Raw genomic sequence first — 21,032 nt, 5'->3', positions numbered from 1 at the left:
AATGCATTTATTCAGGATTTAATTTACTCTATCTATTTAATAATTTTAAAAGGAGATTGCAAAAAGTGTAGTAAAACTCTAAGGAATATAGATATAATGAAGTAGATACATCTCTACCTAAAATATATATACATGCAGATTGAACAAAGGACATTTACCCTGTTTTATGCTTTTGATATACATTCGCCATCTCACCTTACATTGGCACTGGAATACATGGATGGTTTGGGGCCCAGTCAGCAAACTCAAAACTTTGGAAGTGCCAAAGCTTTTTTTCTTGGGTTAAGATGTCAAAGCAGATTGTTGGCACACTTCTACATATCTGCTTTTGCCATGTCCCCTCAAAGACAGAAAGAATCTTATCCCAATTTGAAGGAAAGTAAATGTTGTACAGTCCCCATTTTATTTCAAGGTGGGAATATGGATTTTTCATTTAATTGTTTATTCAGTAGTCCCTATAAAATAAAACTCATCTCCTCAGAATGAAACAGGATTTTATACCAAGACAACCGTGATTGCAGTTTAGAATGTCTTGTTAATGTAAACATGCTTAATTGAAGGTTTTGCCGAAGACTTTGTCCTACTCCAGCATGGAGCATTCCTGAAGAACATGTTTGGATAGAGTGGTAACCTCCAGTCAACACAAAGTTCATTGAAGTGCCCAGAGCAGTCCCTGAACGTGGCTGAGCGCTTTCAGGTCCAATTCACAATGGTGGGAGTGAAGGACCCTCTCACACCCCCAACACTGGGTGCTTATGGGAAAAAAATTCAAGTGATCTTTAGTTGCTCATTTTCAAAAGAGCTCTGGTACAACCTAGGTGCCAGAAGATGTGCATGAATTTTCAGGAGGACTTAGCAGAACACCTTTTGCATAGAAACAAAAATTCAAAAATGAAAGTAAAGCTCTCTTCAAAATCCAACCTCTGTGTCTTCTAATGCTCCCCGCATGACTTTGTGTTCGCTCGCTGTAGGAGGCAAACAAACCAAGCTGGGGTTCTTCATGACGACAACAGATCTTTCTTCTGCTGCTGCTTGTCTTCATTTTGTCTTCAGGTTGATTATTTTCTCACCTGTGGAGTTGCTTGGCCATGACTTCAAATGGCCTTATGAACATTTACAAAGTGTCCAGCCTAAGGACTCACATGTTGAGGGATTAGTAGTTTTCTATTGATGGCCTTGATTCATCCTGACGGCCCATTTGCACCACAGCCTGATAGCTTGGATGCCATCTGGCTGACTTTTCCCTCTTTCTTTCAAGCATGTGTTTTGAACTTCAAACTGTGCCCTGGTCTTGTAGGGAAGAAAATATTATTGTTTTTATATTTTGCCATATTTAACAGGAACAAGGGTTTCTGAGGATTAGACATACAGAATAAAGGAAATTAGGGGTTAAATCTAAGGCACCAGTTATTGGGAAATGTCAGAAGTTCTGGTTCTCCCAAGGGCTGACCCAAACCACAAATGTGAGGAGGAGACTAGCTCTGAGGTCTCATGGCATCTTTCTGCCTTACCGACTGCCAGCCCTCAACACAAGTTCTATCTCCTTTTCAGCCATCATGGTGAACAATCCTTTTTTACTTTTCCCCTCCCTTTTAATGTCAGTTTGCTTGTTTCTTTTAGCATATCAACGTTTAGCCAATACTTGCTATGTGGAGTTATCCATGATCAGTAATGACAAACATTAAAAGGAGAGGCTGTCCTTCCACATCCAAGAGCCAGTGAGCTCCCAGGAGCAGAGGGGGCTGCTGGTGGGTCTCACGGCTGCCAGGACCGATACGCCGTGTAGTCTCGTGTTGGCGCATAGGATGGGTAGCCCTTGTTCTTCTGGTACGGCGGGTGCCGGGGAGTCATGTTCATGTAGTCACTCTGATGGTACATGTTCTTTTTGGATTTTTGCTGTGGTAGAAGGGGGAAGAGAAGCGTTAAAACATTTCTGCAGTTAGTCTGTCCTGCCTGGGGTGGACACTTGACAAGGGAGAAGAAAGGAAACAGGGATCCTTTGAGCAGAGGGGTTTTGACTGGTAATAAGACCCGATAAAAGTTAATAATGGATTTGATTATTTTTTCCTCCTTTGAATTAACCATCTTCACCCAACTCTTATATGAATTACTGACAGTTCTGGCCCTAAGTCCTGGTTCAGGGAAGCAGGCAAATTTGTAAGGCAGCCTCAGGTTTGAATGCATTTACAGAAGAATTAGAACACATGCTCTCATCAAATAATCTATGGAATTTGCCCAACCTGACTGTGAGGCTCTGTCTTATCTGCTGAGAGATTTGCAGTGCTGGTTCTCCAGGCAGAGGAATGCTGCAAACCAAGGGTGCAAACTGGGGCCTCTTACCCTCCATTCTCAGCTGTGGAATCACTCAGCAGAAGCGATACAGTCTGAGCAGTGAGGGCTGTTCTCATTTATTAGGAGGAGAAAATAAATTAGCTTAACTCAACCAGAAATAAGAGCAGGAAAAATCAGCCCAGACTACGTGTATCATGGTTTGCCTACATTTACAGCAGGAATGCACAATGTATATGTTGTTCTGAGCCTTCCTTCAAGGGGCAAAAAAATCGGAGCTGATGTTAATCTTTTATCTGTCTCACTATCTGGGCCTCAAAATTCTCATTTCCACTGTTGAATCCCTGCCTTATAATGCCCATGTGAGACAAGAGAGGCATTGTCTCTTTCAGAAATAAGCCCAGCAGAAGACAGGTGAAATAATTTGCCTATAATGACAGAGGAAGTTTGTGGCTCCAGCAGTGTTTGAACCTCCGGCTGCTGCAGGCTCTGCACAACGTTGGTGTTTGTGTATAGCGTAAGGCTTTATCGATCAGGGACTAGGTAAAGTGCTTCCGTGCTTTTTCCTTAATATTGATCATGCCTTCCTTTGCAATCTCCTTTTTACTGAAATTTCTTCCCCATGTACGTACATATTTGCATATAAACATATGCATATAAACATTTGCATACATTTGCACATATATACCCGTAATATTTGCAATATACTTGTGATGCTGTGGAGTTGAAGGAGGTTTGCTTTAGAAAATCTGATGGCTGAGTTATGCTGGATGTGCATTGTGGGGCAGTTACTATGAACCATTTTAAGCTTTTTCTTATTAATGTTATATATATGCACCGTGTTGAATGTAAGTTACATACTGCTTAGGCCATACAGTACAGTCGATGCATATAAATCGTTAGATGCAAAAGCTTTACTTTATGTGTTCGTCTCCATAATATAGGATTTTCAATTCACCTAAGAGGTAAATTTGCATGGAGAAAGACATTTAGCTAGTATGAGTGAATGCTGGACTGTTACAGGATCAAAACCTGCTCGTTTTGCAGAGGAAAGCGGTTTTCCTTCAGGGAAGGCAGAACTGTATGAAAACGGACAAATCTTCAGCTGCTTTCAGGAGCTCAAGAGAAACAGGCTTGCCATGGTTGCCAAGTGTCGTATTTTAGGACCTTTTTTTAGAAATCATAACGTCTTCTAGGCTGCTGTATTTACATTCAGCAGCACCGTGAATACGTGCACACTCAGAGCACCTGTTACCAGGAGAACACCACCAGCAGTGACAACAGCAGGTAAAACTGACGCAGCAAGCAGCACATTGCGGTGCAGCCCTGTCACTCTTGCTCGGGAGGACATGTCAGCAGCACAGCGCGTTGCCGTTAGGTACCAAACCAATACAGCAGACAGAAAATGGTTCAGATTGTAAATGATGGATTTGAAGCTGCAGGATCTCATCAGGGCACAGCCACTGTGGCACAGCCCTGCAACACCAGCAGCTGTTGCTGGAATCTGAGGCACAGAGAAGGACTATTTAACTTGCCTTCCCATTTTCCTATGGCAATGCCCCATTTGCCCCCCCCCCCCCCCCCTTTTTTTTCCCATTAGAAATATATATTGAGCAAGTGTGAGAGTGTCTTTGTGTAAACATGCCACATTTAACCTGTCAGGCCCTTTATACAGCATAATGTGTTGAAAATCACTATTTAACGACAAAGATCCAGGGGAAAGGCAGGAACAAAGCTCTCTGCGTTCATTGTTCAGGTCTTTCCCACATGGAGTGTGCGGTGTAAATGAGCTCTGGGAGATCACGATGCTAAGACTCGTCTGGGAAGATGTCCTGCTGCCTCTGCCTCACTCTCTTCCCTCCAGCCAGCAGAACTGGATGGGACCTGTGCCAGCCAATTCTCCAGAGAGATCAGAAAGAAAAATAATGAGCCATTAAGGTTCAGCTTTCATAGGGTTAATGTACAGAGGCAGGCGAGGGACCACTGAGATCCTGCTGCTTCTATTCCCTTGCAGTCAAGCTGCCAGAAATAGGGTGTACTTGAGGGAATTGCTGGATAGGCACAAGATACCAGTGCAGATGGTCTTGGGCAAACTGACAGTCCCCTAAAGATGGTTTTACTGTAGGTGAGCTCCCTCCATCAGCATAGCCTCAAAGAGTTTTGCCAGGGGTGTTTGCAGGGCTAGATTTCCCTGACAGGGACAGTGGGCAGAGCCAGGGACAGTGTCCCAGCACTGCTGGTACTGGCATTTGCTTTAGGGCTCTACTGCAGAGGACATGGAGAGCATCTGGTGTTTCAGCTCTTTTGGGGCATAGCATGGGAGTGCTGGTAGAGCTGGGGTGAAGAAACACTGTGATCATCAAGTGAGGGGTGTCCGGGGGTTTGTGGTAAACGTGGCAAGTATAGCCTGAGAAATGAACTAGGGACAAAGAGCATATGGAGCAAGGGAAATCAGTAGTTTCTTACCCAGTAGTCAATAAAAACTGCCGTTATTAGCATACTGTAGAAACCAAGAACTGCAGTCATTGTCACCATAATCCACAAAGGAATTGTAGACTGAGGCTCTTGTATTTGGATCGGTGTCTCTTAAAGGAAAAGAATAAAGAAAATTTTCAGTACATGAAAACAAAAACCTCAACCTCTGCTTATTAACTCCTTGTTCCAGTGCACCATTTGTATTCATCATCATTTTAAGATGTCTTCTTCAGGACATCTGGAGCAGGAATTTCGCTTTACCAGGCAACCCAACTGGTTTTTTTTTTTAGGAAACAAACTGCCTCAAGGCATCACGTAGGGTGTGTGTATAGGGAGGATACTGAGATACAGAGATTTCCCCGCTTACCTTTCACGTGAATGACAGTCCCGTTGCTTTTCTCATTGTAGACATACGGGGGTGGATACATGGCCTCGATTTTGCAGAAGTAGATGTCAGTTTGGTTGGCACTCATATTCCAAAGATTGAAGATGACTTTGTCTTTATCGTGAATCCCCTGGCAGTTGAATTCTTCATTTGAGTTACTGCTATTTTTGGTCGTCTTCCATGAAATAAAGCAAACTTCAACTGCACTGTCTGTTCCTTTGTGCAGCGAAGCTCGAAATTCCTCCGCTGTTCCATTGTATGTGTAGTTGCAGACTAGAGTTGCATTCTTGTTATCTACGATGAGCAAAGGACTCTGAGCCACTAAAATCTTGTTTTCTGGAAGGGAGGGGAGGGGAGAAAGTGAGAAAAACACTTGTTTATAAAATACAGCATGAGACTGCTGAACCACCCACCCTCCTATGCAGCTCTCGTCCACATCACCTCTACCCTGCGGAACCACCGCGTTTCTCACAGGAGCTCTTGTTGCAGCAATCCCCCTCTCTGTAAATAATTACATAGTCACTAGGGGAGACTGTGAGGTCAACAGTGTTTTTCTGCAGTCTGAACAGTAGTACCAAAGTGGTCCTGTGATTAAGATTTAATGTCAGGGCTCAGAAGGCCACTCTGCATGTGTGCCCCTGTGTGTATGTATAAGGCCACCTTAGTCCATCCTTTCCTTAGCAGGCAGATTCCCTGGGGACATTATGAAGTGAAAATGCTGTGAATTAAATGCTTTGTTCAGCAGTAAGATAAGAATATTATTTATACATTTATTTTTTAATCCAAAGACAGACTTGAAGAGTTTGCAGGTGGAATTTGCTGAGCCATTTCAAGGATTTGGATCTTGGACAGTGAGCACTAAAAGCATGAGCTGCTATCATTTTAATGTAAAGCAAGTCATTTCTCTAGCTAGCAGCTGTAGTAGATTCTTAATGTCTCAAAGGACTTGGGAGCTGACTAATTTGACACTGCGTTGGCACTTAGCACTTGAATGGCCTGCAAAAAAAAAATGTCACATGGAAGTACAATTCAATTTGAATTGACTGGACTGATACATAAACAGGAAATGTTTTCTGACACGTAGATCTCTGTGCTACCATCTGCCAAACACGGAAACACTGCAAGGACTATGCTGAAAGACAACTTCTTCCAAAAAAAAGAATCATCCTGTATAAATGAGGCCCTACATTTAAAATTATGACCCACAAGTAAGGAAGAGAGTTTTAGCTTTTAAGCTAGGAATTTGCCAGAGCTAACAACAACCCTTTTGTGTGTGTATGACTGCAGAAGTCTTCGTGCAAGCTCAACTCAAATGAGGTCTTAGTAGCCTTTTATAGATCCCTGAGAAGTGCTGTGCTTGGGAGAATGACAATCGGATCTCTTGTCTTCAAAATCTGCTGCAAAACCTGTGTTCTTTCTACTTAATCCGTGTGATGAGACTTAAAAAAGGCTTGTAAGGGAAATGAAGTGGGAAAGAGGCCAGATCCAGAATGCCCAAAACACGAGTAAGTCACCATGTTTAAATAGATTTAGGACAAATTGGCTACGTTTAGTGTGTTCGCACCTGCACCCGATGGAGTAGCCCATCCTCTTGAGTAGGATACTCCTTTGGGATGGACGTGATCCAGGGAGTAAAGTAAACACAGAGATGCAGGAGGTGGCCAGGACTAGTGGTAGGGTGTGGGTAGTAAAAACAACCCACAGCCAGCACGTTCTCCAGTTACCAGCCCAACCCACAGAACTGCTGAAGCTGTTCATTTTCTCACTTAGAGTCTTGTTTACCAGCCCTTTCTTCTCATGAGAGCAGGAAGACATGAGACGGGGAATGTTCTCCTGCCTCGTCTTAACTAAGAAAGATTGAAATCCATCCTTGGGTCTCTTTATTGAACATAGTTAGGTGTAGGGTGGAGCAGAGCTTGTCACAGCTCTGAAATCCCTTGTTTGCTGGGAAACCAAACACGGTGAAGCTTTTTGTCTTGATGAAGGATGAGCGTTTCTAGACTTTCCAGCAGAAAGAGACACATATCTTGGAATCCTGGAACTGAGCAGCAGATTAATAACAGACAAGGCAGGTTTCTACTAGAGGTGCTGCCTGTGGTGAGTTTTCATCAAAATGAAGACATTTCAGCAAAACATTTCGGTTTCATCGAATCAGCATTTTCCGACAAAAGCTCTCACATTGGCTTATAAGGCATTCTAGTACGGGTGAGGTTTGGATGCCACCCCTTTAGACAAGGTATTTGATCATATTTTTGTTGGCCAGAAAATTGATCCTTGGCCTAAGTGGCAACATGCAAGTTTGTGGTAAAATTTTTTAACCTTTATCAAAGCAGAATTCTCCACATCTCACTTGAGACAGAGTTATTCTGATTGGCACTGCAGTAGTGCCCACCACTACAGCCATTCAGTCACAGGGACTGAATACACCTTCAGAAGAGAATTTTTCCGTCTCAGTGTTTACACCAAAATGGCCATTCTGGAACAGCCAGTCGCAGAAGCATTAGACTTCAGCAAAATGCTTGCCTGTTTTTGACGGCGAGTACTTACAGAGAACTAATGGATGTTTACTGCTCAGCCCAATCAGATTTTTTGCTGTGGCCAGGGGAAACACAAAGAACACTGAAAATCTCATTGCTGAGGGACCCTCTTCAAGTGTTACTTAGACTCATTTGCCGACTGCAGACCCCAATGTCTTACCCCCGCCTTTTGCTGCTGTCAGCTAATCTGGACTCCTGATGTTTAGTCCATAGCTTCATGCCTTGAGCTCCACTATTTAACTACATCTTTGGACTACTTATGTCCTTGCTGTGATATTGTGCTAATTGGCAACTAGTTTATTTTGACACACACATGTAAAAAAATAAGTTATTTCAGCTTACTTCCACCTCTTGGTTTACGGTCCAGCCTGTCTGGGATGGTAACCCAGCCCCACGCTGCTCATATCGGGATGCAGGATGGCTGAGCAATGGGGAAAGGTTAATTTGTCGATCATTAAACAGAGACTGCTCCTTCATGATTTAAGCTAAGCACCCGAATCCATGTTCACAAAGTGGCTCTACTAGTTCAAATCTAAACTGATTGAGGGAGATCTTTGGTTTTTCACTCATAGGAACTAATTAGAAGCACATAGATGGGTTGGGCTGCAGTGGCAGCAAGGGCAAGGCAGGCATGATGGACAGATCGATTTTGAATGGAAGTCAAAACGTGTATTAGTTTCATGGGGAAAACAGAGTAAGGTCAAACATCCCTTACTTCACTTGTGATCTGAATAGGATTTGATTATATTCTTAGTAGGATCTGGACCATTCCGGGCAAACATGGGCTGAGGTGGCCTTTGCCTTCACAGAGACAGTTTTTCTCATAAGTGTCGCTTTGGGTTTGTTAAAATGGTGAAACTCTGAAACATCTAGTATGTGTTTCCATTAGTGTATGCTTTCCCCTAAACGGGGTTGTGATTACCATTTCCAGAGCTGTGTTCAGTCATGCTGCATAGTAATAAATATCTATATCTTGGCCTTACCCAGCCAAGAAAATGGCAGTTATGAAAAATCATTGTCTACAGTTTCAAAAAGCTGCGAAGTTTAAAAATGTAAAATTGTTTAAGTCAGTGTGCACCGGCTGCAATCTTTCTCGGGATCTTAGGATTTATATGCAATGATGTGTAAGATGTCTAAATGTTTGTTACGTTTTTTTATACCTTATTTATCATGCTAGACGTTTGTTATAATCACATGTGAGGTTTTTTGCATCATGAAAAAACAGTACCATCCATATATTGTAGCCATAAATATAGACTCTCTAATCATGGACTCCTGATGCAAGCAAAACTTCATTGAAGTTTTTTCCTCCTTTCTTTCTCTCTCTCTCTCCCTTTCTTTCCTTCTTTCTTTCTTTCTTATTTGCCAAGAAAATGAAATAGAGACAACAAAGTATGGGAAATAACTATTTTGAGGCCTTTCTTTCTTTCTTTCTTTCGTTCTTTCGTTCTTTCGTTCTTTCTTTCGTTCTTTCTTTCTTTCTTTCTTTCTCTCTCTCTTTCTCTCTTTCTCTCTTTCTCTCTTTCTCTCTTTCTCTCTTTCTCTTTCTCTCTCTTTCTTTCTCTCTTTCTTTCCCTCTTTCTTTCCCTCTTTCTTTCCCTCTTTCCCTCTTTCTTTCCCTCTTTCCCTCTTTCTTTCCCTTTTTCTTTTCTTTTCTTTTCTTTTCTTTTCTTTTCTTTTCTTTTCTTTTCTTTTCTTTTCTTTTCTTTTCTTTTCTTTTCTTTTCTTTTCTTTTCTTTTCTTTTCTTTTCTTTTCTTTTCTTTTCTTTTCTTTTCTTTTCTTTTCTTTTCTTTTCTTTTCTTTTCTTTTCTTTTCTTTTCTTCTCTTCTCTTCTCTTCTCTTCTCTTCTCTTCTCTTCTCTTTTCTTCTCTTTTCTTCTCTTTTCTTCTCTTTTCTTCTCTTTTCTTCTCTTCTCTTCTCTTCTCTTCTCTTCTCTTCTCTTCTCTTCTCTTCTCTTCTCTTCTCTTCTCTTTTCTTTTCTTTTCTTTTCTTTTCTTTCTTTTCTTTTCTTCCTTTCCTTTCCTTTCCTTTCCTTTCCTTTCCTTTCCTTTCCTTTCCTTTCCTTTCCTTTCCTTTCCTTTCCTTTCCTTTCCTTTCCTTTCCTTTCCTTTCCTTTCCTTTCCTTTCCTTTCCTTTCCTTTCCTTTCCTTTCCTTTCCTTTCCTTTCCTTTCCTTTCCTTTCCTTTCCTTTCCTTTCCTTTCCTTTCCTTTCCTTTTTTTTTCTTCTTCTTCTTCTCTTCTCTTCTCTTCTCTTCTCTTCTCTTCTCTTCTCTTCTCTTCTCTTCTCTTCTCTTCTCTTCTCTTCTCTTCTCTTCTCTTCTCTTCTCTTCTCTTCTCTTCTCTTCTCTTCTCTTCTTTCTCTTCTCTCTCTTCTCTTCCTCTCTTCTCTTCTTCTTTTCTCTTTTCTTTCTTTTCCTTCTTTTCCTTCTTTTATTTATTTTATTTCTTTTCTCTCTTTTATTTCTTTCTTTTCTTTCCTTTCCTTTCTTTCTCTTTCCATGAATCAACATCAGCTATTGGAAAAAAATATTCTCCTAAAAATATTTTGTGCTGTCCTTTCTTTCTTTTCCATGCTGGTTGACTCCAAGGAGCTGTTTGCCAGAGCACGGAATCTGGGATAAGTTGGGATTTCTATAAGCACAGTAAAGAAATGGCCCACTTAAGTCCCTGGGGGGATAGGGGAAAACCTGAAAGGAGTTTACTTAGTCCACAAATGGAAAGACACACAACTATATGACATACAAAGCTATTCCATTTTGGCTGCTGACCGTCTGTTGTTCAATGACCTTTACTCTTCTTTCCCAGATACAAAGGTCTTTTTTTAGTTTGGTTTCAGGTCAGCCAGCTGTGTGCGTAACATGCAGCTGGAGGGATCTGCCCCTTCTCGTGATTATGCTCCTGCTTTCTGCCAGTCTCTCCCACTTTGGGGCATAAAGCCCAGGTGAGCACAGGGGGGGTTCTTGGCAGTTTGGGATTTATTCTTTTTTTGTTGTTGTTTAAACGAGAATTTGTTGTTGTCATCCAAATCTCAGCTAACCTTGCCTCATATGTCTTCTGCATTCTGGTAACCTTAGTGGGTTAGAGGTTGATTTTAACACTCAGAGACCGTAAGGCAGAAGGTTATGTGGGCAGTAAAAAGATGAGGTCATTTGTGGTACGCTGCAGTGGAAACCCACTTATATTACTTATTGCACAAAATACACAGCACAGGCAACTTGATCTAGCTACCTTTCTGACAGACCAGAGCAAGGCAGTTATTTAGCCAGCAAAAAGGGGAGAGCACAAACTCTGTAAATATTAGTGTGACTGCAAAAGGGAAATGAGCAAACTGATCTTGGAAGTCCCTTTCCATGATTCAAACTCGACCTGCGGCACTCACTGGTACAGTCGAACATCAGCAGAACAGGCCAAATTCTGATGTTTTCTCCAAAACAAAATACCTGAGGTCTATAATATACTTTGTGGCTTGAGGAAGTCTTGCAGGGTCGTGACCTGCTTTAGTGTTTTCCGTGTGCTAAGGATCAATCATCTCAATCAAAATGATGAGATGAAGAAAAGATACGGGAAAAAGATAAGAGCTCTGAGAAGCAAGTGACCTCATGCTTCTCTTTGAGCAGTTGAACAGTCTCAGTGAAGCTACTGGAGAAACTCAAGTTCTTCATGCAGAGTGTATAAATGTCTATAGAGTCATGGCATAACCCCTTTGTCTGATAACCACACGCCGTGTTTTATTTCGTTGAGACTCAAAAGAGTTGCTTAAAAGCTGTTCACACCTCATGGAAATGTTTTCAAAACTGTTAACGCACTGCTGATACTTATCCCCTCCTGGAATCAGTGTATTCTATGACAACCCAGGGGCCCGCTGCGGAAATAATTATTATATTGCAAACACAGAGTTACAAATATGGGAAAAGGACAAGGAAGAAAAAGCCTATGATCTGTTAAAGAAATGTAGATCGTGGTGTCATGCAAATGACAATGCCTTCATTGATGAAAAGAATTATAGTAAAATAAGGCAGAAATAAGGAAAAAATTGATTCAATAGTATCTCTCATATTAGAAAAAACACCTCTTCAAAGATGTTCTATATGTGAAAAGATTTGTACTGGAAAATGGATTTTTGTTCCTATCTCCCACTTCCCTGTAAAATACAGAACACTGATATTTGGAGAAGCCCCAATAACAGCAGTTCACAGGCCAGCGGTTTGAAAAATTGTCTCAAGATTATCCTAGCAAAAGCCATCATCCGTTGCCTTGCTTTGCATTTTGATGTAGCCCTTGGAAAGACACGTTAACTCGGAACGTATGAACACTGCATCAGCAAGACAGCTCCAAGAGAAAATACCCTCAGCCACAACAACTGGAGATTCAGAAAGGTCCTCTAAGAGTTAGGATTTCCAGATCACAAATTGACATTCTTTTGTTGTTGGAGATCTTTTCAGAAAGAAGCTAGGTATCTAGTAACTATCAATAAAGTACTAAACAATGCAAAAAGCAGAAACCCAGCAATTCCTGTACTTCCGTCTTTGAGCTCAGTAAGCAACTCTGCTTTTGGTCTGTTTATTTGCAAGTTCTGTGAGGCACCAGGTCTGCTCACATTTGTGAGCCAAGTTGGTAAAGCCCAGGGGGAGGGTGAAATAGACCCCCCTCTATCTATGCGTGCAGTTTCCAAATGCATCCAAAATGAAGTCAAATTAAAACAAAGCTCTTAGGTTAAATCTTGGAGGAATATTTGTGGCAGGAAAAGAATCAGCCTCTTCGTTATATCGAGTTGACCCATGTGCAATCTCAGCAGTGTGCTCTGTCTGTCCCCTCTCATCCAAACACAGAATAATTTGTGCAAAATTAATTCAAAGCTATACTAGACCTTCTCCACCCTGACGATCAAAGTGAGGAAAAGCAGTGGAAAGGGTTGAAATGTGGTGAAGTTTGTTACCTGTCACATCAGCAGCAGGGATGAAGCAGAGCACCACGAGGACCCCCAGGAGCATGGTGCTAGTGGTGGGCCCTGTCCCCACCCCCAGCACGGGCCGGGCTGCACCCCCAGCTGCTCACGGAGCTTCTCTCCTCCTCCCTCCGCAGCACACGGTGCACAGCCAAGTGAAACCGCCGCAATGGCAACGCTCGAGCAGGAAGTTCAACCGTTTGGTGAGCTGAGCCTTAGGAAGCTGCCTCTGCAAAGCTCAGTAACACCTACAAGGTGGTGGGAGCCCGCCTTTCAAAAGCACAGAGTCGCAGAATCACAGAATGTCAGGGATTGGAAGGGACCTGGAAAGCTCATCCAGTGCAATCCCCCCATGGAGCAGGAACACCCAGATGAGGTTACACAGGAAGGTGTCCAGGCGGGTTGGAATGTCTGCAGAGAAGGAGACTCCACAACCTCCCTGGGCAGCCTGGGCCAGGCTCTGCCACCCTCACCATGAAGAAGTTTCTTTTCAGATTTAAGTGGAACCTCCTGTGTTCCAGTTTGTACCCATTGTCCCTTGTCCTATCACTGGTTGTCACCGAGAAGAGCCTGGCTCCATCCTCCTGACACTCACCCTTTACAAATTTATAAGCATTAATGTGATCACCCCTCAGTCTCCTCTTGTCCAGCTCCAGAGCCCCAGCTCCCTCAGCCTTTCCTCACACGGGAGATGCTCCACTCCCTTCAGCATCTTTGTTGCCCTGCGCTGGACTCTCTCCAGCAGTTCCCTGTCCTGCTGGAACTGAGGGGCCACAACTGGACACAATATTCCAGGTGTGGTCTCCCCAGGGCAGAGCAGAGGGGCAGGAGAACCTCTCTGACCTACTGACCACCCCCTTCTAACCCACCCCAGGTACCATTGGCCTTCCTGGCCACAAGGGCCCAGTGCTGGCTCATGGTCACCCTGCTGTCCCCAGGACCCCCAGGTCCCTTTCCCCTACACTGCTCTCTAATAGGTCATTCCCCAACTTATACTGGAACCTGGGGTTGTTCCAAAAAAAAGGGACTCTTGTCCCTGCATTGCAAGATGGGTGCTTGTGTTTGGGGTTCTGCAGGGTTGCTTCTGTCAGCGAGAAATGCACTTCCCTAGAGGTGCAGTGCTGTTTCTTTACCACAAGTACATACAGATGTGTGCTGTTCCCATCATCATGGCAGAAGCAAAAGCAGTTTCCAAGTTCCCAGTGGCCAACCCTGGCCCCTCAGGAAGCTCCATCTCTCCTCACTCCTAGAAGCAGAAACCTTCCTCCCTAGGCCTGCTGGCTGTTCTGCCTGCCTTCCCAGCCCCTGGAAACACTGGCATATTTTGGCAGTAGATGATCTAGTTTTGCTCGTTTTCATTTTTCTACACCTGCTTGCCATCCAAACATAGACCAAACAGTGCAAGAAATAGTGCTCTGGTATCCCTTCCCTTTTTGAAAAAAATCCCACATTATAAATGAGCGCAACTGTACGTTCTCCCATCATCACAGAACTAGCAGAGTATATTGCAGAGAGAGAGCTGCTGCCTTTCATTTCACCTGTTGTCAAAGGGGCACCGTTCAGATGGAAACATGATTGTGGAAACGGTTGTGTAGGAAGAGATTCTGCGCCAGGAATGCCACTAATGAAACCCAAGAGGGAACAGCGTGCACTCTCTTTAGTGTGGCCGTGGACCCATTTATTCCCTTCCATTCCTTATTGCTCCTCATGTGCCTTTCCCAGGGTGAAGACAGACCAAGGCACTGATGGCAAACAGGGACTGGGCTGGTGGAGTAGAAGAGAGGCCACTGAGAAATTATCCACTGTGGCCCTGGAGACCGAGCTGTGATGTATCATTTCTCTCTGCACGGATGAGCAGTGGTGCCGGTATTGCCCTTTCCGGAGCCTCTGGCCCTTCATCATATTTTCAGTTTTGCTTAATGGTTTCCTCTTTGATCCCCAGAGTAAGGAAGCACTTTTTTTTTTTTTCCCAAAATAGCTCTTGGCTCATCTGCACTTCTTGGATTTTTAGAATTTTAAAAGGGCACAAATCATCATTGTGTTCCCAAGGGTACGGCTCCTTTCCTTCTCCAAATTGCAGCTCTTGCTCTAATTTAAACAGTTCATTTCCGATCGCTTAGATACTTGACTTTGTTACTTCTCGTGTATGATCTTTTTCTGTTGACAAAGTTATCATGTGGGTAGGGGAAGAGGATATTATAGCTTTCAGCAAGCCATCTTGCACTTAGGACAAACCACATTAAAGTTTATCTAGGGAAAAAAAACCCTGAAAATGTCCCTCAATATGCCCTCATTATTCATTATTCTTCATCATTCTCCCACCTAAGTATCTGAGCATTTCCTGAGGGTGTTCTGCAGTTGCATTAATTCAGGCACCGTTCGCTCCTATTCTTACTCCATTTTCCATTCAGATATTGGGCTGTGGAGTCTGTCTGTACCTGGCAGACAGGCTCTGCTTGCTGTCACAGTGATGGGAATCCAGACTAACATTAGAATTTAAGTGGTGCTAGAGCTGTGAGAGCACTGAAAGAGCTAAAAATGCAATTAGACCATGTTTGGGAAAAAGAAGGTTTCAATCCCATCACAAAATGGCTGAAAGTGAAGTCCAAGAGAAGTAAATGAAAGGTTTGTAAATTGGTTTTCAGGGTACACAAGAATCTAGACTATGAGCTTGGGATTTTTACTCATCTCAGTGTGTAAATGAAATAACAGTCCAGGTATTTGTAGCTTTTTGTGCCTACTGTTAGAAAACCAAGCACTGGTAGGAGCTACAACCTCTGTTTTAGAGAAATGCTGACATGATCTAGTTTGGTTTCTCAGATATCCGGATATCTTTAAAAGAGTCCTAAGAAATCCCAAGCAAGCTGCCAGTTTATCTTTATGTTATAGAATGAGGAGGCAATGGCCCAGGTATCTCAAGCCAAGTGTTCATCTGTTAAAGTCAGAAGGTGATTCCAAATGTGTTATGATGAAACAAGTGGCTAGTTTAGAAGCTAATTTTAAAATACATGAAGCGTCTCTTCAATCACTGGAAGGTGTACAGTGCCAGCACACACAGCCGGTTCACTTATTCCTGGGGACTCCAGTCTGATGGGAGCACAGTAGGTCACTAAAATTCCCATTGAACTATTATAGACAATTAACTTTTAAGTCCCTGGACTATCCTGCAACTCCATACAAAGATTAAATTTTACAATTATCTGAGAGAATCTTCTTCTTTCTTCCCCACCTTGAATAATCATAACACAGCCCTTGAGCAAGGAGCCTTATTCTGCTTGTTCTGCACGCTTGCATGTTGTCAGCTGCTAGAGTAAATGCTTTCTTTCCTACAACTGCAAATCTTAAAACATCTTTGTTCTTCCATTGCTGCCACGAGTAATGATTTGCCATGAATAGTGCTCTACTTACTTTGTACAGATGGACGGTTGATTCTTTCACATGTGTTTTACAAGGAGAATGTGCTTTAACTGGCTGCTGTGGAGATGCAGAAGTGGGGTGACAGAAAGAGTTTAACAAATAGTCATGTTATTTCTGGCTAGGGAGACAATGAATCATCGATGTTATTCACCCTGTGCTGTGCCCAGTAAGCTAACACCAAAGAGTTATGTTGCATTTATCATCTGCAGCACTTCATAAAGTTACATTTTGTTATCTTCATTTTACAGATGGGGAAAGGAATCACAGCAAGGTGATGAGATCTGCCCGAGGACACACCTCAGGTTAGTGGCAGAGCTTGGAAACGCTACAAGTAGCCCTGTGCTCACCAGCGTCCCGGGTCTGATGGGCTTTCTGATGGCCTCTGTTCTATGTTGTTGTTTCGCTTGCACACGCATGAATTCTCGCTGTGTTGTGAGTCTTTTCACACTCTTCTTTCTGTGAATCTAGATGCCTTCATACCACAAGTACAACCATCACACTTAGAAGGGAAAATCAATATACTCCTTCAAAGGGAATTTTAAATAGGTTTTCTGTACCTTAAAATGTTACAGCTGATGTCTGGGACGTAGGAGCCTTCCAGGCGAGAGCTTTAATATGACATGTCACAGTGGAAAGGGAGCTTACTTTCTTTGGAAGGATGTGAAATGTTTGTTTCCAGACCTCAAGATAGCAGCCCATAAATGTGTCACTGATATAGGACTAAATGCTACCATCAAACACATATAAATTTGAGAGGAAGCTTGAGGGAAGCCTTCCCTGTTTGGGGAAAGAAACATTTCCCTGACAGGCTGATTATTTTTAATGCCAATAGCTGGAAGCTGTTCATTAGTGTTTGCTGGGAAAGGGGCAGGAGTTCACACATGTACATTCCTGGCTCTTTTCAAGTTAAAGATCTCATCCAAATTTCAAAGTTGCAACCGTTTCTTCTGGCTGTACCTATTCCTGGTTTGGACTGTTAGAACAAGTCTCAAAGGAGGTGGATTAATGGTTACAGAGGGAATGGCTCAAAGCTGTGTGATTAACTCCCTCTATCACCTGCCTGTAATTTGACATATGGCTGCTACTTCATTAGAAGTCACATGTTTAGGTAGGAACACCTGAAATAAAGCCCACAGGTGAGTATGTACATGATAAATATTCTGTGATAAAAGTGTTTTCAGATTAGGGCTAGAGGGAAAAATATTGTCTGCTTCTTGCATTGCCTGCTTCATGTTTCTCTTGAGTAGAAAAGGTGAGATCTCTGCGCGTTATGATTGAAGTTGACAAAATTGTTCCAGTTTACTTCAGCCGAGGACCTGAATGCTTGGGACTGGTAGAGCAAAGAGAGCCTGGAAAAATAATCCTTAGCTCTTCTCAGCCTCTGTTTAAGAGCTGCTGCCAGGCAGCTGGAGGGAACTGGGCTGGCTGTTCCATTTCGGCAGTGAATGACAGTGATCTTCTGTCCTTTCTAAGGAGAGGGGTATGGGAAAAGTTGGAAGATAACCAGTGAAGCCATGAAAGATATGGCAACAAAGCAGCGATGTCCTGTGTATGAGGGAGCTCAGAGGGAGGTAATTTATTTTCCTCTCCTTTATCTTGCTGGAAACAAAAAATATGAATGAACACTGCAGGAATACTACAAGCAATTTTAAATGAGAAGAAGCATCTTCCAAAGAACTTCCTAGAAATCTTGAGCAGTCAAACTCAGAATTCAGCTTTGTGCAAAAAGACAGCTTCCAGACCCGGCTGTCTACAGCTTGTCCAGCAGTTACATAGATCCCTAAATATCAATAACAAGATTTCTGTCTGCCAGGGCTGTGTTTTCTTATCGGAGGGCAAGGCGGAGCGTCATGGTCCTGCGAGGTCTGAGGGGCTGTAGAGCTTGTGGGACTGTGCTGAATGGCAATCTCATAGAGCAGGACTTGCATGGGGCCTCGGGGGTGCACACCCAATATGATCTGCCTGGTCTTCCAACTGCACCAGTGTCCTGGTTTGGGCTGGGATAGTGTTAATTTTCTTCCTAGTAGCTGGTATAGTGCTGTGTTTTGGATTTAATATGAGAAGAACGTTGATAATACACTGATGCTTAGATTGTTGCCAAGCAATTTTTATACCAAGCCAAGGACATTTCAGCAAGGAGGCTGGTGGTGCATGAGAAGCTGGGAGGGGACACAGCTGGGACAGCTGACCCAGACTGGCCATAGGGATGTTCCATACCATATGGTGTCCTGCTCAGTACATATTTCAGGGGAAGAAGCAAGGGATGGACCTTCAGATTTGTGGTATTTGTGTTCCCAAGTAATGCGTGATAGAGCCTGGCTTTCCTGGAGATGGCTGAACATCTGCCCACCCTTGGGAAGGGATGAATGAATCCTTGTTTTGCTTTGCTTGTGTGTGCGGTTTCTGCTTTATCTATTAAACTGTCTTTATCTCAACCCATTATTTTCTCACTTTTACCCTTCTGATTTTCTCCCCGTCCCAACTGAGTGGCTGTGCAGTGCTTAGTTGCTCTTAGTTTCTCTCCTTTTGGAGAGAAATAATTGGCTAAAATTATTGCTGCCAAAACCAGCATGTGAACAATATGGATAATCAGAAAACCAGAGCCCTGGGGTGAAATAGGAATGAAATCAAACTGGTGTTGCAGTCACTTGGCAAACGGTACCCGTAGTAAGGGAATGGGGTTTCCAGGGAATTGCCTGCATTGCCTTCATGAGTAGAAAGCAGTCTACATAGCCTGTATTTATGGGTAAAGCCTTAGATAGAGAAAACACTTCCACCTTCCCTGGGTTCAGTAGAACCAGGACAGCCCAGGCTGAGCTCAGGTTTTAAGCTGCCATGATCAGTCCCATTTTAAAAGCTTTAACTTCCTCGTTGTTGTGTTTCTTTTTCTCTCGCCCAAATGCTATGTTTTATAAAGGTGGTGGTAGTGCTATCAGCATGGTACGTGTAAGGAAGGTGAAGCACCATCCATTTACACAAACATGGAAGGAAGCATTACTCATGTTTACGAACAATTGAAACTAGAATAGAGCTCTCCATACAATGAGAGCCCATTTGAGGACGTGTCGGAGGGGCTGCCCAGCGACCTCGCTCGTACAATGGAACATATTCTTTGAGATTACTTCATGCTGAGTAGCCCTCACAGGAAATAATTATTTTGGTAGACACTAATGCACTTGTAACTTGTCAGATAAGCATTTCCACATTACCCCTTTCCCTGAAGACCGTGGCTGCTTTCCGCCTAGGCAAACCCAGCTCGTGGCCAAATTCAACAACTTGCTGCCCAAAAAGTGCCCTATTCTTAGACTGTGGTGTTGCCAACACCAGCCCACAGAGTTGTTTTCCGCCAAAATACGATGAGAAACAGGCTTTTCATTGTGTTTCTGCCACTTCAAAAAAAAGTACTGAGTCATAGCACACTGGAAATGTTTGTGCTGGGCCGCATAGGAAAACATCATAAATATATTATTAATAGAAAGAGTTTTAAATATTTCCACACAGGAACTAGGGACTGAAATTCCTGATTCTTAACTGTGAAAAGTGTCTAAAGCAGGAGGAAGCCCTTTTCAAATCACAGTAGGAAGCATCTGCGTACTCATTTGGATATGCATGTGAATTGTGACAAGCACTTATTAATTTTATAACGCATTTTTTCTTAGGAAATAAATCCTGCTTTTATTCAACAAGCCAACACTCCTTTAAACTATTCCTTTAAGTGGGAAATTGAAAATAACCATTTTGCTGTTTACAAAGGCCTTGGTACATCCAAAGGATAGGAATCATTGCTGGTTTAAAGAAGAGGGGAAAAAAAATCATATGATAGCTTATTACAAGTCACATCAGCACAAGAATTAGGTATATGGGCTTCTGCTTCACATTGCTGCTGTCTCCTATATATATAGACAGCTTTATAATAAAACCAGAATAATCTCACCTTTTCCTATATACAAAATTTGACCCTGAAGAGGTCCTGCTACATTTTGCTTATTGCAGCTGTCTGGATAATCTGTCAGAGGATATTAAAATACAGTCACATTTTAATATCTCACTAAGCTTTGGAGGTTATTAAAAGCAAAGTAAAACCTCTCATTTTGCTGATTTCAGGACAGTCTGAGAGTTTATAAAAATCTAAGTACACTTTTGTAGCCAAGTCTACTAAGGTTTTATGATAAAATTGGAATTCATGATTAAATTTCTGAGCTTTTACCTCAGAAACATGAAATTTTCTGGTGTCATTTTTCCTTGGCTTCAGCAGATTATTGCTGATGACTCCATTAGCCATAATTCTACCTCCTAAGGTACTTGCACAGGCATTTTATTAAGAAATATTCCTATGAGTCTCTGCAGTATCTGTATAGCATATCAAAAAGACAATCATTATTTCAACCCTCCTTTCATAATTGGAAGTAATTTTGTGAATGTTTTTTAGAAAACGAATTATTTTATAGGAACATTTTGCCTGTTCAGTCAACTTTCCATGATTAGTTACGTGTGGGTTTTGTATTATTTGTAATATCCTTGGTGGTTTTCACAAAGCAGCCCTGCGGGATAGAAGACAAATTAGTAAGCAGCAGAGCTTTTGGAACTAGAAGGAGGTGATTCGTGACTATTCTCATTATCAGATCTCACTCCTGGTTTCCAAGGGTCATGTTTATTTAAGCTGTTAGTTCAACAATTATTTGTGAGTCCTAAACATTTTGTAAACAATTTTTAACACAGATTAATATTCATCTGGAAAAACATCATACAGGGGAATTATCGTCGGTTCAGTGACTGATAATCTTCCATCATTATTCTCCTATTTTAAAAGTCTTAGTTTCTCTGTCAGAAATGATGGCATGTGAATTCGGCAACCAGCCTCATACCCTTGGGGGGTCAAAAATAAATTGGGTATTTCAAAGGCATTGGTCTGCAAACAACCCCTCAGTTGAAATGTATTTGTATATTCTGTTCGGTGAATATTTACAATTAATCCTGCAAACA

The 21,032-nt window shown here is 42.4% G+C and overlaps 1 protein-coding gene across 1 annotated transcript; it reads right to left on the bottom strand.

The window, feature by feature from the left end:
* Positions 1–273: 273 nt before the first annotated feature.
* On the bottom strand, positions 274–12,748 carry CD28 (CD28 molecule). The gene is made up of 4 exons (XM_082055619.1): positions 12,624–12,748; positions 5,132–5,485; positions 4,756–4,874; positions 274–1,896 (listed from the first exon to the last, which is right to left on the bottom strand). The coding sequence occupies exons 1-4, from the start codon at positions 12,676–12,678 to the stop codon at positions 1,756–1,758; spliced, it is 669 nt and encodes a 222-aa protein (XP_081911745.1). The 5' UTR covers positions 12,679–12,748; the 3' UTR covers positions 274–1,755.
* Positions 12,749–21,032: the final 8,284 nt, after the last annotated feature.

The sequence above is a fragment of the Streptopelia decaocto genome (genome assembly GCF_964273445.1).
Source record: "Streptopelia decaocto genome assembly, chromosome: 6".
Classification (NCBI taxonomy): domain Eukaryota; kingdom Metazoa; phylum Chordata; class Aves; order Columbiformes; family Columbidae; genus Streptopelia; species Streptopelia decaocto.
The sequence above is the reverse complement of the archived record's forward strand: the minus strand, read 5'-3'. Positions and strand labels throughout refer to the sequence as shown.

Coding starts and splice junctions, on each gene's coding strand:
- CD28 (XM_082055619.1), bottom strand. CDS start 12,678: ATGCTCCTGGGGGTCCTCGTGGTGCTCTGCTTCATCCCTGCTGCTGAT. Junction 5,486..12,623: donor CCCTGCTGCTGATGTGACAG/GTAACAAACTTC, acceptor CCTCCCTTCCAG/AAAACAAGATTTTAGTGGCT. Junction 1,897..4,755: donor CAGTTTTTATTGACTACTGG/GTAAGAAACTAC, acceptor CTTCTACCACAG/CAAAAATCCAAAAAGAACAT.